The sequence below is a fragment of the Triturus cristatus genome, chromosome 9, assembly GCF_964204655.1.
Source record: "Triturus cristatus chromosome 9, aTriCri1.1, whole genome shotgun sequence".
NCBI lineage: Eukaryota > Metazoa > Chordata > Amphibia > Caudata > Salamandridae > Triturus > Triturus cristatus.
Window position 1 is genome coordinate 758,873,175 of NC_140592.1, and position 13,996 is coordinate 758,887,170.

The 13,996-nt window shown below is 46.7% G+C and overlaps 1 protein-coding gene across 3 annotated transcripts in view; it reads right to left on the reverse strand.

Annotated features, from left to right (window-relative positions):
• The window catches only part of GANAB (glucosidase II alpha subunit), a 329,555-nt gene that overhangs the window by 57,107 nt on the left and 258,452 nt on the right, over window positions 1–13,996 (reverse strand). For all 3 annotated transcript variants that reach the window (XM_085626079.1, XM_085626077.1, XM_085626078.1), the window contains one exon: window positions 1,727–1,827. In XM_085626079.1, the coding sequence (XP_085482205.1) occupies window positions 1,727–1,827 (101 nt within the window). The remainder of the gene's footprint in view (window positions 1–1,726; window positions 1,828–13,996) is intronic.

Genomic DNA, 13,996 nt, shown 5'->3' on the forward strand with positions numbered 1-13,996 from the left:
AGTTATTCTTTATTTTTTAACTAGCACCCCACCCAGAGAAGAAGAGTGGTGAATCGAAGCAAAATGGTCCACATCTGCTGAACTAAGACCCACACTCGAAGTTGTGTCCATCAAGCGCACAGTCTGGCCTAGTCTGTGCTCAAATCATAAAACCCATGACTTCACTCTTTAACCACACGTCTAACACCATTACCTATAGGGACTTGCTTTAAACCTGATCAGGAAATACCACTACAAAAAATAGACCCATCAGCCACTGCAAACGTGTCTCCCTACTCCTGTTTTCTGCAAAATCCTTGAGCAGTGTTTCGTCTCACCCTATAGCTCACCCTGCCAGCCAAATCATAACTTACACCAGTTTCTCATTGTCTCTATGCTGATGAAACACAACTTTTTTCTTTACCACACTTTCACAAAAAACCTGCAACCCAGGTCTCCAACTGCCTCACAGTCAAATGCCACTGATATGATCACTTAGGCTAATTGAACTAAAACTAAAATAATCTACTTTACTACCTCTTCAGCACCTGCATCCCTGCTTTACCCTACCTACTTCTCCCAGATATACTACCTCCCACACTTTGAACCAGAAATCTCCTTGTCCATGGCAAAGCTTCCATGAACATGCCACAGCCACATTGCAACTACTGCATATCTGAAAAATGTGTCTACACATTTCCATTGACATGGAGAAGTCACCAATATCCACACTGGCCTAAGTTCTACTTTACTACCGCAGCTGTCTTCTAGTTGAGCTCCTCTGTACTCTTTTTCCCAGTTAGATAGAGCACTGAAATGTGCCACAAGGGTCCTTCATAATCTGTCCAAACACACTACTGGCTGTCAGCTAAGAACAACCTCCTTATAAGTTATTGATCCTGATCTTCAAAGCCTTAATAATTCTTCCACAAACTGCCTCTTCTTTACTCTATGCAGGTAAGTCTTGTAACTTTTGTTCATGAAATGTTAAACCCTAGTCTACCCCAACCCAGTTTGTGCGACTTCCTGAGTTTGGTCATTCTACTTATTGGGATCCCTACATTGAAGCTCTCTCACATCTGAAAGACACTCTGCGCTCACCATCTTCAAGACTGCTCTCGAGGATCACCAAATGTTAGGAGATTGCTAACATCTACACCCCAAGCGCTGTTCACTAAATCGGACATTGTAAGTATATATAAATTAAAGACATGTTCATACTGTATCTATGTAAATCTATCACCGATCAATAACCAGAACATCCTCGATAGGTTCCCATGCTTATAACTGACTACATACTGTTCAACTGTTCCAATGCACCTTATTTTGTATTCAGGTTTCTGTTGCTGCAGGAAATACAAATAAATGACAGCAAATGAAGAGGTAAGGAAGGTATGCAAGAAGGGGAAAGCAACAAGGTAGAAAAGATGGTGACTAGGAAAGGACAGCGACATGGAGGGGTCACAGAAAAAGTTAAATGTAGATCACTGAAAGATAAAAGGAGTGTGACTGGAGAAAAGGATAGGTAGAAAGAGGCAGATCACACTGATCAGCTACAGACGTCATCAGTGCAGAGGTGGAACTAAGCCATACAGAACTTACAAGATGTCCCAGGATTGGGGCGAGAGGGTTGGGGAGAGGAGGAAATGGTTGCACCTTTCTAGTGCCAATTTAAAGGGTCATGAATCTTCCTCTCTTCAGTGCAAGACTCGTCAGCGTACGCTACTGAAAAAAGGCAAATACTCACCAGCATGCCGAACAGAGACAGTGACTGGTTTTGCGGATCCCAAGATCACCACCCGCTCAACCCAGGCCAGTGTCTCGAACCGACCGCGGGGGTCTGCAGAGCTGCAAAACAGGAAGGAATAAACTTGAAGCAATGTAAAACTCTCAGACAATCTCTCTATTCGTCCTTCACAAAAGGGTTTCAAATAAAGAAGTGATTTATTGGAATCAGAGTTCACCTTCAAGGGAATCTACTGAAATCATGGACTATCTCTGCCAATGTGCAGCATCATTGAGCACTTCTAAAAACGGATGTTTTTCCTTTTATTGTTAAACAGATTACATTAAACAGTATGAAATGTTATTTTCTTTTAAACAGTTTTTCCTTTTAAAACGATTGCAATCAAAATTAGAAAATAAATTTGAACAGACAATACTGATTCAGTTCTGTCCAATGCTTTAAAAAAAATATATAAAATATATTTAAAATATAAAACAGAAATGTAAGATTGTGCCCAGAAAGGCAGCAGCTTCTAAGACCTGGAACAGGGTGGCACAGCTCACCGGGACTCAGGATGGTTACTCCTCTTTGGTGCTTACTTTTACTGCCCCAGACCGTCACCCTTCCCTGTGGTCAGAACACATGACAAAGTTGCTGTCAAGCCACTTCACGTAGCTAAGCTTCCCTGACTCGTGGCGCCTCTATCTTTCCAGTGTTTTGTCCAAGGATAAACCGAGTTGTGCTCCATCCATCAGGCACAGAATTTGTGAGATTGTGCAGGGTTAGTGAACAGCAAGGACAAGCACAGGCACCCCTAACCCATGCCACAGCAGAGTGACCTGCACTGAATCAATAGAATGAACAGAGAGCAGTAGGCAGTGGACCGTGCCCTTGACAGAATAAACCATGACCGGAGCTACAGATCGTGAATACTGTGAATGAGTGACATGTGAAGGGAACCACTGGGAAAATTACTTAGGACTACTTTGGAGGAAAAGTGGCAGGAACCCCACTAATAGACCAGACAGAACTGTGGCCCAACTGGCGTTACAGAGCTGATGTGCTAATCAACCACGGCAGTCCCTTCAAAGTAGCCCAAGTCATTTAATGTCTTGAGTTTAAGTGAAGAGTCAAGTTGTAGAGGAATTTGTCGAAGAGCCTGAGCGGTCTGCTAGTCCTATAGTGCTTCACCATTACTGAACCGAAGTCAAAGACTATTGAGGCACAGTTCTTCAAGCCTCCTAAACAGTCACAGAAGGGGAGACTGATTATCAGATCTGATGTTGAAAACTGTCAACACTGAATAGTCTGTACAGCAATAAAACCTAAATTAGAGTCCTTCTCTGATAGGGCAACAGGGGTAGAGGAAAGTCTGGTGTCATAGTTGCCTGAATCGAGAAGCTGGAGCGACACTACAGTCACAGATGTAGCTTTGGTGGACACCGAGGATGGGGGGGGAGGCATAGGTGGGGATGGGACTGTGACGGTCACTTGATTTGAGAGTGTATTCTGCAGCGTGCTTTGAGTTAGTTGGAGGTCTGCTATGGTGGTCAATTGCTCTTTCCCTCAACCTCAGTACAGACACAATTAAGTGAAGGAGGAATTTAAACTGCCAATATCTGGATGTTAACTACCCACTGAAAATGAAGGTGAAGCATGAGTGAAAGTAATACCGTTTTGCACAAACCAAAGGGTTTAGAAAATTTTGTCTTAAGGGGGTGCACAGATGTCCTAATGCTTCAAAAAGTGTAAGCTGGCAGGATGAACTGGTCAGCCTGAGAATTTACTAGTGGAGGGCTTGAGGATGTATATTAAGAGCAGGCTCCTCAGTGGGGTTTGTTATGTAAGGATTATTTTACTTTTGTTGCTTCTATCTCTTAATCTACTGTGTTTGTTTATCTCCGAGCGAGTTACACTGCTTGATTTTACTGTGCTGTATAAATCAGTAAACTTTCTGTAAATTTGATGTTTTGGTACAGCACCACCTGCAGCAGTTTGGGCCATTTTCTTATGATGCTCCACATTGTCTATACCCACAGTCAGAAAACTAGGAGCTGAAACAGAACATTGCTCCATTAAGGAGGATACCAGATCCGCCGGCCTGTACCACATGAATTACCACACCATTAATTTGACCAAGTAGAGGAGGGACAGTTTAGGACTTCAATGCACATTCTTAAGATGGGTAGATAAAACTGCAAACCAGAAAAATGAACTTACCTTTGGTAACAATGTTCCTGGTTGATCTGGATTAGGTTACTTACCCGGTAGGCAAATGCTCTTGGCATTTAGTGCTGTAGATTCACATGCTTTGCATAAGTCCGCCATCTAGTGTTAGGCTCAGATGATCACAAGTTGTTTTTGTTCCAAGAAGTTTTCTTCGAGTCACGAGGCTGTGCGACTCCTCTTCTTGGTGATAATGCGCATGGTCAACAACTCCATTTCCAGATTGTTTTGCCGTAGATCGGTGAGAATGGAGTAGTAATATGTATCATTAATGTGATGTCCATGCAGTAATGATGTAAGTATATAAAGGATACAATCTATAATCTACACAGGCTTTTTGGGGAGGAGGGATGGGACATGTGAATCTACAGCACTAGATGCCAATAACAGATGCTTACAGGGCAAGTAACAATCCATTCAAGGCATGTGTGCTGTAGATACACATGCTTTGCATAGACTGTAAAGCAGTCCCTCTCCCTAGGCAGTGGTTAACCTGTGGGCGTTGCAGTTTATTTTACAAATAGTTTTTAGAATAGCTTGGCCAACATTGGCTTGTTGATATGCAAAGACATTCATATAATAATGTTTTGTGAATGTGTGTGGAGTGGACCATGTTGCTGCTCTGCAAATATCAGCAATAGGCATGTTCCCTAAAAAAGCCATAAAATACAACACTTTACTAGTGGAGTGAGCTTTAGAAGGAACAGGTAAAAGCCTTTTAGCTTTGGCATAGCAAGTTTGGATGAATTTGACAATCCATCTTGACAATCCCGATTTAGAAATTGTGTTTCCTACGTGAGGAGGTGTAAAGGCAAATAATTGCTAAGTCTTTATGAATGTTTTGGTCCTGTCAATATAATACATTAGATCTCTTTTAACATGTTAAGTATGTAAAGCTCTCTCTGCAACTGAATCTGGCTTCGAAAAAGAAAACAGGTGATCTATTTATTGAGTAATATGAAAGTTGGAAACCACTTTTGGGAGGAATTTAGGGTTTGTTCTAAGTAGTACCTTGTCCCTATGAAGTTGGTAGAAAGGTTCCTCATGGGTTAGTGCCTGAATTTCACTGACTCTTAGTGAATTAATAGCAATTAAAAAGAGGCGTTTCCAGTATAAAAATTGCAATTGACGAGTGGAGTGGTTCAAATGGAGGCATCGTACTAATAAGTCTTGTTAGTACGATGCTTTAGTTCTATGGTGGTACAAGTCTGGAAGGAATGATTCTTTTAAGTGTTTCCATAAAAGCTTTGATAACAGGTATTTTACATAATGGTAAATGTTGTCTATGTTGCTTACAAATGCAATAAGTAATTATTGTTTGTACTTTTGCATGGAGTGGGTTGGTTTCGACAGTATATAACAAATCTTATCCAATTAGCCACATAGCATTGCCTTGTGGAAGGTTTGCGAGATTCTTTAAGAATGTCCATACTTTGCTGTGGTAAGTTTAAGTACCCAAATTCTAAGACTTCAGGAGCCATACTGCAAGGTTAATTTCCTTGGGATTGAGGTGTCTGTGTCCTGTTCTGTATGAGAAGATCCGGGTTATGGTGAAGCTTCTCGTGTGTTACTAGGGGGAGCTCCAACAGTGTTGAAAACCATTGTTGGCGAGCCATGTTGGTGCTATAAGTATCATTGTAAGAAGTGTTTGTCCGAGTTGCCTAGCCCATAATGGAAGTAGTGGGAGAGGAGGAACAGCATATGGAAATATTCCTTATTAGTTCATCCACAGAGCGTTGCCCTAGGACTGTTGGTGTGGGTCCCTGCTTGCAAAGTATGGGCATTTTGTATGTTCTAGGGTTGTGAACAGGTCTATTTGTGGCACCCCCCCCCCCCACCCCCCCATCGTTGACGGTATGGTAGGAGGGCTGTGGGGTGGACTTCTCGGTTGTGGAACTGTTGCTGCGTCCTACTTAGAAAGTCTGCAACTTCTCGGCTTGTCCCTGGGACATGTTTTGCTAGTAGATGAATGTTGTAATGTATTGCTATGCTCCATATTTTCTGTGCTAACAGATTATTGGAGGGAGATGCACCCCCCTGTTTTTCTATTTAATACATAGTTGTCATATTGTCTATTCGAATTTGGACAACTTTGTGTTGTAGGTGAGGTAGGGAGGCTTTCACTGCTAGGTGAAAAGCTTGCAGCTCTAGGTGACGGTTATGGAAATTCCTGTGTTTGGAGTCCCATACACCTTGAAGTGGGAGATTTTGTAGAGGAGCTCCCCAACCAATCAGGAAAGCATCAGCTGTGAGAATTATTTGTGGAACTAGGTCTTGAACTGGCCGCCGCTTCGATAAATTCTGTGGATAACGAATAGTTTCTTACCTGTCGGTGTAGTTTTGCAGCTTGAAGATCTTTCTGGATTCACTATGCTGTGCATTATTCCGCGATCTTGTGGTTGGGTCCGGATTCGTAGTCTTTTCTTTGTTTTTTTTTTTTTTTTTTTTGTAGCCCAGGTGGGCGTCGACGTACACCATTTGGTGCACCTCCCGTGACGTCGTCGTGCTTCCTGCGGAAGTCCCACCTTTGGGGCGCCATCTTCGGGTTCTTTTTTCCTTTCCTCTTTTTTTTTTTTTTAACCCTAGGCGATTGATTAATCCTTCTTGTCCCTTTATCTGTATGTTTGTATTTCTTTGATCTTTTCCATTTTACCCCCTCTTCCTCCAGCCTCATCTTCCTGGCGGAGGTGGGTGGGTTCGCTAGTGAATCCAGAAAGATCTTCAAGCTGCAAAACTACACCGACAGGTAAGAAACTATTCGTTTTGCAGCGTGAATCTTTCTGGATTCACTATGCTGTGCATCGATTTTGTAGCGGTTTTCCTAGTTCTGTGGCGGCTGGGTGGTAGATGAGCGTTGGTCGTTGAAAATGTGCTGAAGCACCTTCTGTCCAACCTGTGCTTCCTTGTTCATCTGAATGTCCACGCAGTAGTGTTTCGTGAACGTGTGCACAGATGCCCAAGTTGCCGCGAGGCATATGTCCTGGATGGGCGTGTTCGCCAGGAAGGCCACGGTGGCCCCTTTCTTCCTTGTGGAGTGAGCCTGCGGCCCCTCCGCTAGCTCCTGTCCAGCCTGTTTGTGGCAGAATTGAATAGTGAGGGCAATCCACCTTGCGATGGTGCCCTTAGTCACTGGTCTACCCATGAAGCTAGTAGCAAAGGACACAAACAGCTGTTTCGACTTCCTGAGTTCCTTGGTTCTCTCAATGTAGTGCATCACCGCTCTTCTGGCATCGAGGGTGTGCAGTGCCTTTTCTGCGTTTGTAGTCGGGTTTTGGAAGAAACTTGGTATCTGGATAGCCTGATTTATGTGGAACGCCGACACTACCTTGGGCATGAAGTGTGGGTCCGTTCTCAGGACTATTCTATCTTTGTGAATCTGAATGTAGGGTTCCTGCAGCGTTAGTGCTTGAAGCTCGCTCACCCTGCGTAGTGAGGTTATGGCCACCAGAAAGGCTGTTTTCATAGTCAACATCTGCAGTGTGGCCTTGTGAATGGGTTCAAACGGTGCCTTCATGAGCTCCGTCAGGACCACATTCAGATTCCATGCCGGCGGCGGCAACCTTTTCGGGGGGGCCATCCTTTTGGCTCCTTCCATGAATCTCCTCACCACCTGCGAGCTGAAGAAACTTCCACCTTTTTCACCTCTGGTGTAGGCCACGATGGCCGCTAGGTGTACCCTTAGTGAGCTCGAGCAGAGGTTACTCTTCAGAAGGTGTGTGAGGTACCTCAGTACTGTTGAGTCTCTTGTCATTCTGTTTTGCAGGCCCTTTTTCCGGCACCACACAGTGAACCTCTTCCATTTTGCGCTGTAGCATTTTCGTGTAGTTGGTTTCCTCGCCTCCCGTAGCACTCGCATCGTGCTCGGCGGCAATCTTAGGTGTGCGAACTCTAGGTCTTCAGGAGCCATGCCGCCAGGTTGAGGGTCTCTGGCTCTGGGTGCAAGACCTCTCCGTTTTGCATTGAGAGCAGGTCCTTCCTCCTCTCGAACCTGTATGGGTCGCCTTGTGCCATTTCTTGAATTTGTGAGAACCATGTCTGCCTCGCCCACTGCGGAGCCACCAGGATCAGGGTCATGTTGCTGGTTCTGCACTTGTCGAGCACTCTGTGCAACAGGGGTATCGGTGGAAAGGCGTAGGCAAATGTCCTCGACCAGCTTATCCATAGGGCATTTCCCTTGGATTGCTGATCTGGTTGCCTGGACGCGAAGCTTTGGCATTTTGCATTGTGGCGTGTTGCAAAAAGGTCTATTGTGGGAGTCCCCCATCTCCGGAAGAGTTTCTCCGTTTCCTGGCCATTGAGCTCCCACTCGTGTGATGCTGAGGTCTGCCTGCTTAGCCAGTCTGCCTCCACATTGTCCTTCCCCGGTAGGTGAATTGCCAGTAGATCTATCCTGAGAGGTATGGCCCATCTCCAAATCTCCTGAGCTAGGGATGAGAGCGGGAACGACTGTGTCCCCCCCTTGTTTGTTGATGTAGAACATCGCCGTGGTGTTGTCTGTTTGGACCAACACCCTCTTGTTGAACAGGTGCCTCTGGAATGCCTTCAGGGCTAGCAGGATTGTTTTCAACTCGAGGTAGTTGATATGGCGGACCGCATCTGCTGGGGCCCATAGACCCCTCACTCTGAGGTTGTCCATGTGCGCTCCCCATCCCTTCTGCGATGCGTCCGTGGTAATGGTCACTGTTGGGATTGGTGGTGTCAGGCTTCTCCCTGCTGTTATGTTGTCTCTGTTCCACCAAGTTATCTCCTCCTGCACTGCGTGCGTAACAACCACTAGATCCTCCCAGCTTCCGTTTGCTTGTGACCATTGTTGTTGTAGCCATTCCTGGAATGGTCTCATGTGCAGGCGTACATTCGGCACCAGCTGGATACAGGACGCCATCATCCCCATCATCTTGCTCACAGCCCTCACTGTCAGAGCTCGCCCCTTCTGGTAGAGCTTCGCCTCCTTCAGTAGAGCCTCTGTCCTCCTCTCGCTGGGCACTACTGTACTGTTGCGGGAGTTGATCTTTGCCCCCAGGAAAATCTTCACCTGCTCCGGTTCCATCGATGATTTTCCCCAGTGGATCGAGAATCCCAGATTTGTGAGGGTGTCTGTTACGCGTTTTGCGTGCCTCTCGCACTTTCCGCGTGAGTTTGCCTTGACCAGCCAGTCGTCCAAGTAGGGGTAGACATGTATTCCCTGCCTTCGTAGGTGCGCCGCTACCGCCGACAGGCATTTTGTAAAGACCCTTGGTGCTGATTTTAATCCGAAGGCCAGGGTCGTGAACTGGTAGTGTTCTTGCTCGATGTTGAATCTTAGAAGGCCCTTGTGCCTTCTGTTTATTGGGATGTGAAGATAGGCATCCTTGAGGTCCACGGTGACCATGAAGTCCCCTTCTCTTATCTGTGGCAGAACCTCCTGCAGTGAAGTCATTTTGAACCTTTGCGTTCTGATGAACTTGTTTAGGTAACGGAGGTCTAGTATGGGTCTGAGGTCTCCGTCTACCTTCGGAACCACGAAGTAGTTTGAGTAGACCCCTTTGTTGCGTTCTCTGAACGGCACTGTCTCTATGGCTCCCTTTTGCAGGAGTTTCCGCGTTTCTTCTCTGAGTATTGCCAGTTCTTGGGCAGATCTCAGTCTTCCCCTTGGTTTCCTGTTTGGAGGTCTTCTCCAAATCTACGCAGTACCCGTACTGCACAACGTTCCGTATCCACTTGTCTGTGGTTATACGCCGCCACTCCTGAAGGTAGAACCTCAGTCTTCCGCCTACTGGTGTCGTATGCTCGTAGGCTCTTGAATTTTCTCTTCCCCCTGATGACACTTTTTTGCGCCTCACCCTTGGGGTCCTGACGAGGGTAGGCGTCCTCTTGCGTGCTGAGTCACTTCGTCGAGGGCTGTTCGCCCCCTCTCCTCCTTTGGCCACGTCCGTTCCCTCTCCCGCGAAAGGACTGGCCCAGAGGTTGATATTGCCAGTTTTGCTTCTGCTGACCTTGTCCGTGACCTTCACCCTGCTGACTTTGTTGGAACGCCTGGTGCGACGTCCCCTGCTGGCTTCCTCCCCTACCGTAGGGTCTTCTCGAGGGATTTCCTCGCCTCATTCCCCTCAGCTGTAGGGCCCCCATGGACCTCGCCGTCTCGTTTTCTTTTTTCAGCTGGGTGAGCTTGTCGTCCACTGTTGCTCCGAACAGTGCCTCTCCATTGAAGGGGGTGCCAAGGATGTTGTTCTGCACTTCCGGTTTGAATCCCGAGATTCTTAGCCATGCATGCCTCCTCTCTGTGACCCCTATGGCCATGAGTCTTGCTGAAGTCTCTGCCCCATCCAACGCCGTCTTTATACAGGAGTTGGCGATGTTTTTGCCTTCATCTATCAGGTGAGAGGCTCTCTGCCGGTATTCTTCGGGGAGGTGCTTTACTAACTCCCCCATCTCATCCCAGTGCTGGTATTGGTGTCTATTGAGGAGTGCATTTGAATTCGCCATGCGCCAGTGCATTGCGGCGTTCCTCTCGACCTTTCTTCCTGTGAGGTCAATCCTCCTGCTCTCCTTATCCGGGGGTGGGCCCGAAGTTGCTGGTACGTTGGCCCTTCTCCTGGCCGTGGAGGCTATGATGGAGTCCGCGGTCACGCTACCCTTGATGTAAGGGGGGTCCAGGGAGGAGTGCTTATATTTCTTCTCTGTCCTGGGCGTGATCGACCGGCAGGTCGCAGGTTCCTTGAAGGCTTCTCTCCCCTGATTCATCACGCTTTGTAGCATGGGGAGGAACTGGCTCCTTGTCTGGATGGGGAGCAGTGTCTCGACGAGAAAATCGGCTTTCGGTTTCTCCTCGTCGAGTTTGACGCCGAAGGCCATTGCTGCGCTCCTGACCACCATATTGTAGACCCCGATGTCGTCGGGTGGCGAAGGCCTCGAAGGGTACGTGTCCACGGGCTCCTCCGGGTTTTCGGTGTCGAGATCGTGCCATTCGACGTCGTTGCTGGTAGATGCCGCCGATTCGTAGAACGACCGTTGGTCTTCTTCCTCGGCTTCTCCCTCATAATAGGGCTCTTCTTCCTCTTCGAGTTCCCTTGTCAGCCCTTCGGCGTCGAACTCGTCTTCGACCTCCTCGACGTCCGCTGATGGAACCGTTGGAATCTTGAATTCCTTCATTCTGGCGTCGAACTCCTTCTTTCTTTGAAGGATGTTCTCCATTTCGGCCTCGAGCCGCCTCTTCTTTTTCTCCATCTCGGAGATGCTTTCGGCGTCGACCGCGGGTCTTTGATGAAACTTGCGTCGACGTCGAACGTTCTTTCTGCGTCGATCGGCCCGTTTCATGGGATGCTTTCGACGACCCTTGCCTTTCGGCGTCTTTCGGCACCAGGGAGTCCTTATCTAAGGATCCGCTCGGCCTCTTGTCCGTGGTTCCCCCTTTGGACGTCGAAGTTTTCGGCGCCGGGGCTCCCTTCGTGGACTTTGACTCAGATTTTCTCGAGTCACCCTCGTGTTGTCGAGGTACTTTCTGTTTTGCGCTCGACGATTCTCTTACCTCGTCTTCTTTTTTCTTGTCGGTCTCTACGACCGTGAAGTTTTCGGCTGTCTCGGCGACGTTGTCCTCGTCGTCCGAGGAGAGGCCCAGAGCGTAGAGCGTCGGGGGCTTCCCCTTGCCATCCATGCTGACGTTGGCCCTTCTCTGCCGCTCTCTCACCCTGAGTGTCTTCGGCGCGAAGGCTGAGCAGGCGTTGCAGTCGATACTCTGGTGATCGACCGGTAGGCAGAGGTTGCAGACCGGATGCTGGTCTCTCTGCGCGAACTTGTGGTGGCAGTTTGGGCAGAACTTGAATGGCGTCTTGTCCATTGCGCTCAGGGTCTCTGAGCGTGCATTCTCCAAGGCCGTCGAAGAAAAAGGGCGCTGGTCCTCCTTTCTTCGCGCTCCTGATGAAATCTTTTCCTTTCCTGATATCTTCTAGTGTTTCTATCGACGAAACTCGCTTTTCTTCCTTCTTCCTTCGAGTGTAATTCTGGAGCTTCCCGATGACGATCCAGACCCAACGGCGGAAAAAAGAATCTGAAGATGGCGCCCCAAAGGTGGGACTTCCGCAGGAAGCACGACGACGTCACGGGAGGTGCACCAAATGGTGTACGTCGACGCCCACCTGGGCTACAAAAAAAAAAACAAAAAAAAAAAAAAAAACAACAAAGTAAAGACTACGAATCCGGACCCAACCACAAGATCGCGGAATAATGCACAGCATAGTGAATCCAGAAAGATTCACGCTGCAAAACACCATTGCAGAGTGTGATGTGTGCAGCTGTCTACCTACACTAGATTGTGAAATTGACCCACTGATGTGAGAGACATTCCTGGAGAGGTCTCATGAGTAGTCTGGCATAAGGGACTATTGAAATGCAAGATACCATCATGCTTAAAAGTTGAGAAATGTTTTGGCTGGGATTCCAGTCCCAGCTCTAAACTGTTGAATGAATGTTACCATGCTGTTTATTCTGTCTGTATTTGAATATGCCAACTGAGAATGTGTGGTTAGATTGGCTCCTAGATATTGCTGTATTGTAGATGGTTGTAGATGTGACTTTTGTAAGTTGATGGTGAACCCTAATTGATGTAGTAAGTTTAGGGTGTGTTCAGTATTTTGTTTGTAAAGGCTGAGGCGGCTTGCTTTCATTAACCAGTCATCTAAATATGGAAAGACATGGAGGTTTTGTCTGCGGAGATGTTCTGCTACTACCGCTAGACATTTTGTGAATACCTGTGATGCGGTGGTAATTCCAGAGGGAAGAACTTGAATTGATAATGGTTTCCTAAGAATTGTAGCCTTAGATATTGTCTGTGTGCAAGATGGATAGGTATATGGAAGTAGGCATCCTTTAAGTCTAAGGCAGCCATGAAATCTCCTTTTTGTAGCAAAGGAATGATTTCCTGAGAAGTGATCATACGCAAGTATTCTGATATGATGTAATGATTCAGTGGTCTGAGGTCAAGAATGGGTTGCGGAGACCCATCTCTTTTGGGAATAAGGAAGCACACAGAGTATACTCCTGTTCCCGGATATTGTTTTTGAAGTGGTTCTATTGCTCCTTTTTGTAACAGAGCTGTTATTCTTTGTTGTAGGAGATTGATGCTGCATTGATAGTTTGTGTTTGCAAAGTGGAATATTTGGAGGAATTGTAATGAGCTCCAGACAGTAACCACTATGGATAATATCCAACACCCATTGATCTGTTGTGATTGATTTCCATGTTGAGAGGAAGGTTTGAAGATGACCCACAACCGGTGTTAAATGGTCCGGGGGAATGGTAAGAAGTCATTGTTTGGTCTTGTTGTTTTCAGGTAGGGGTATTATTCCCGCGGCCTCGTCCTTTAAAATGGATTAGTCTGCAGGAACCTCTGTAGAATGTTTTAGGAGTAGAGATCCCTGGTTTTTATATGCTGACCCGGTGTTGACGAAGGAGGCAGATCTTGCACCGTGCTTATAGTTGGGCCTACGAAATAAACCACTGTAGGTGCTTGTTTGGAAAGCCCCCAATGATTTTGCGACCTCCGTGTCCTTTTTCATTTTCTCAAGCACTGTGCCCACTTGTGGGCTGAAGAGATGTTCTTTATCAAATGGGAGGTTTAAAATTGCCTGTTGTACCTCAGGCTTAAATCCTAAAGCACTGAGCCCTGCATGCCTACGTAATAGGAGGCTAGTATTTATACCTCTAGCAGCGATATTAGCTGCATCTAGTGCACATATTTATGTTGGTAATGAGCTTTCCCTCATTAACAATTTCCTGCCCCCTTTTTCTGGGTTCGTCTGGGAGGTGTTGGAGGAGTCCCTCCATTTTGTCCCAGTGGGCTCTATCATATCTAGCTAATAGAGCATGGCTGTTGGCTATACGCCAGTGGTTAGGTGATTGTGCAGCTACACGTTTTCCAGAAGCATCTATTAGTTTAGATTCTTTCTCTGGGGGTGGAACATCTGATGTTTGGGAGTTTTCCTTTTTTCTGGCATTAGACACTACTAGAGAGTGTGGTGTTAATTGACCTCTAATATATATAGGATCGGAGGGTGCAGCTTTATACTTTGTCAATGCATGGTGTTATGATTC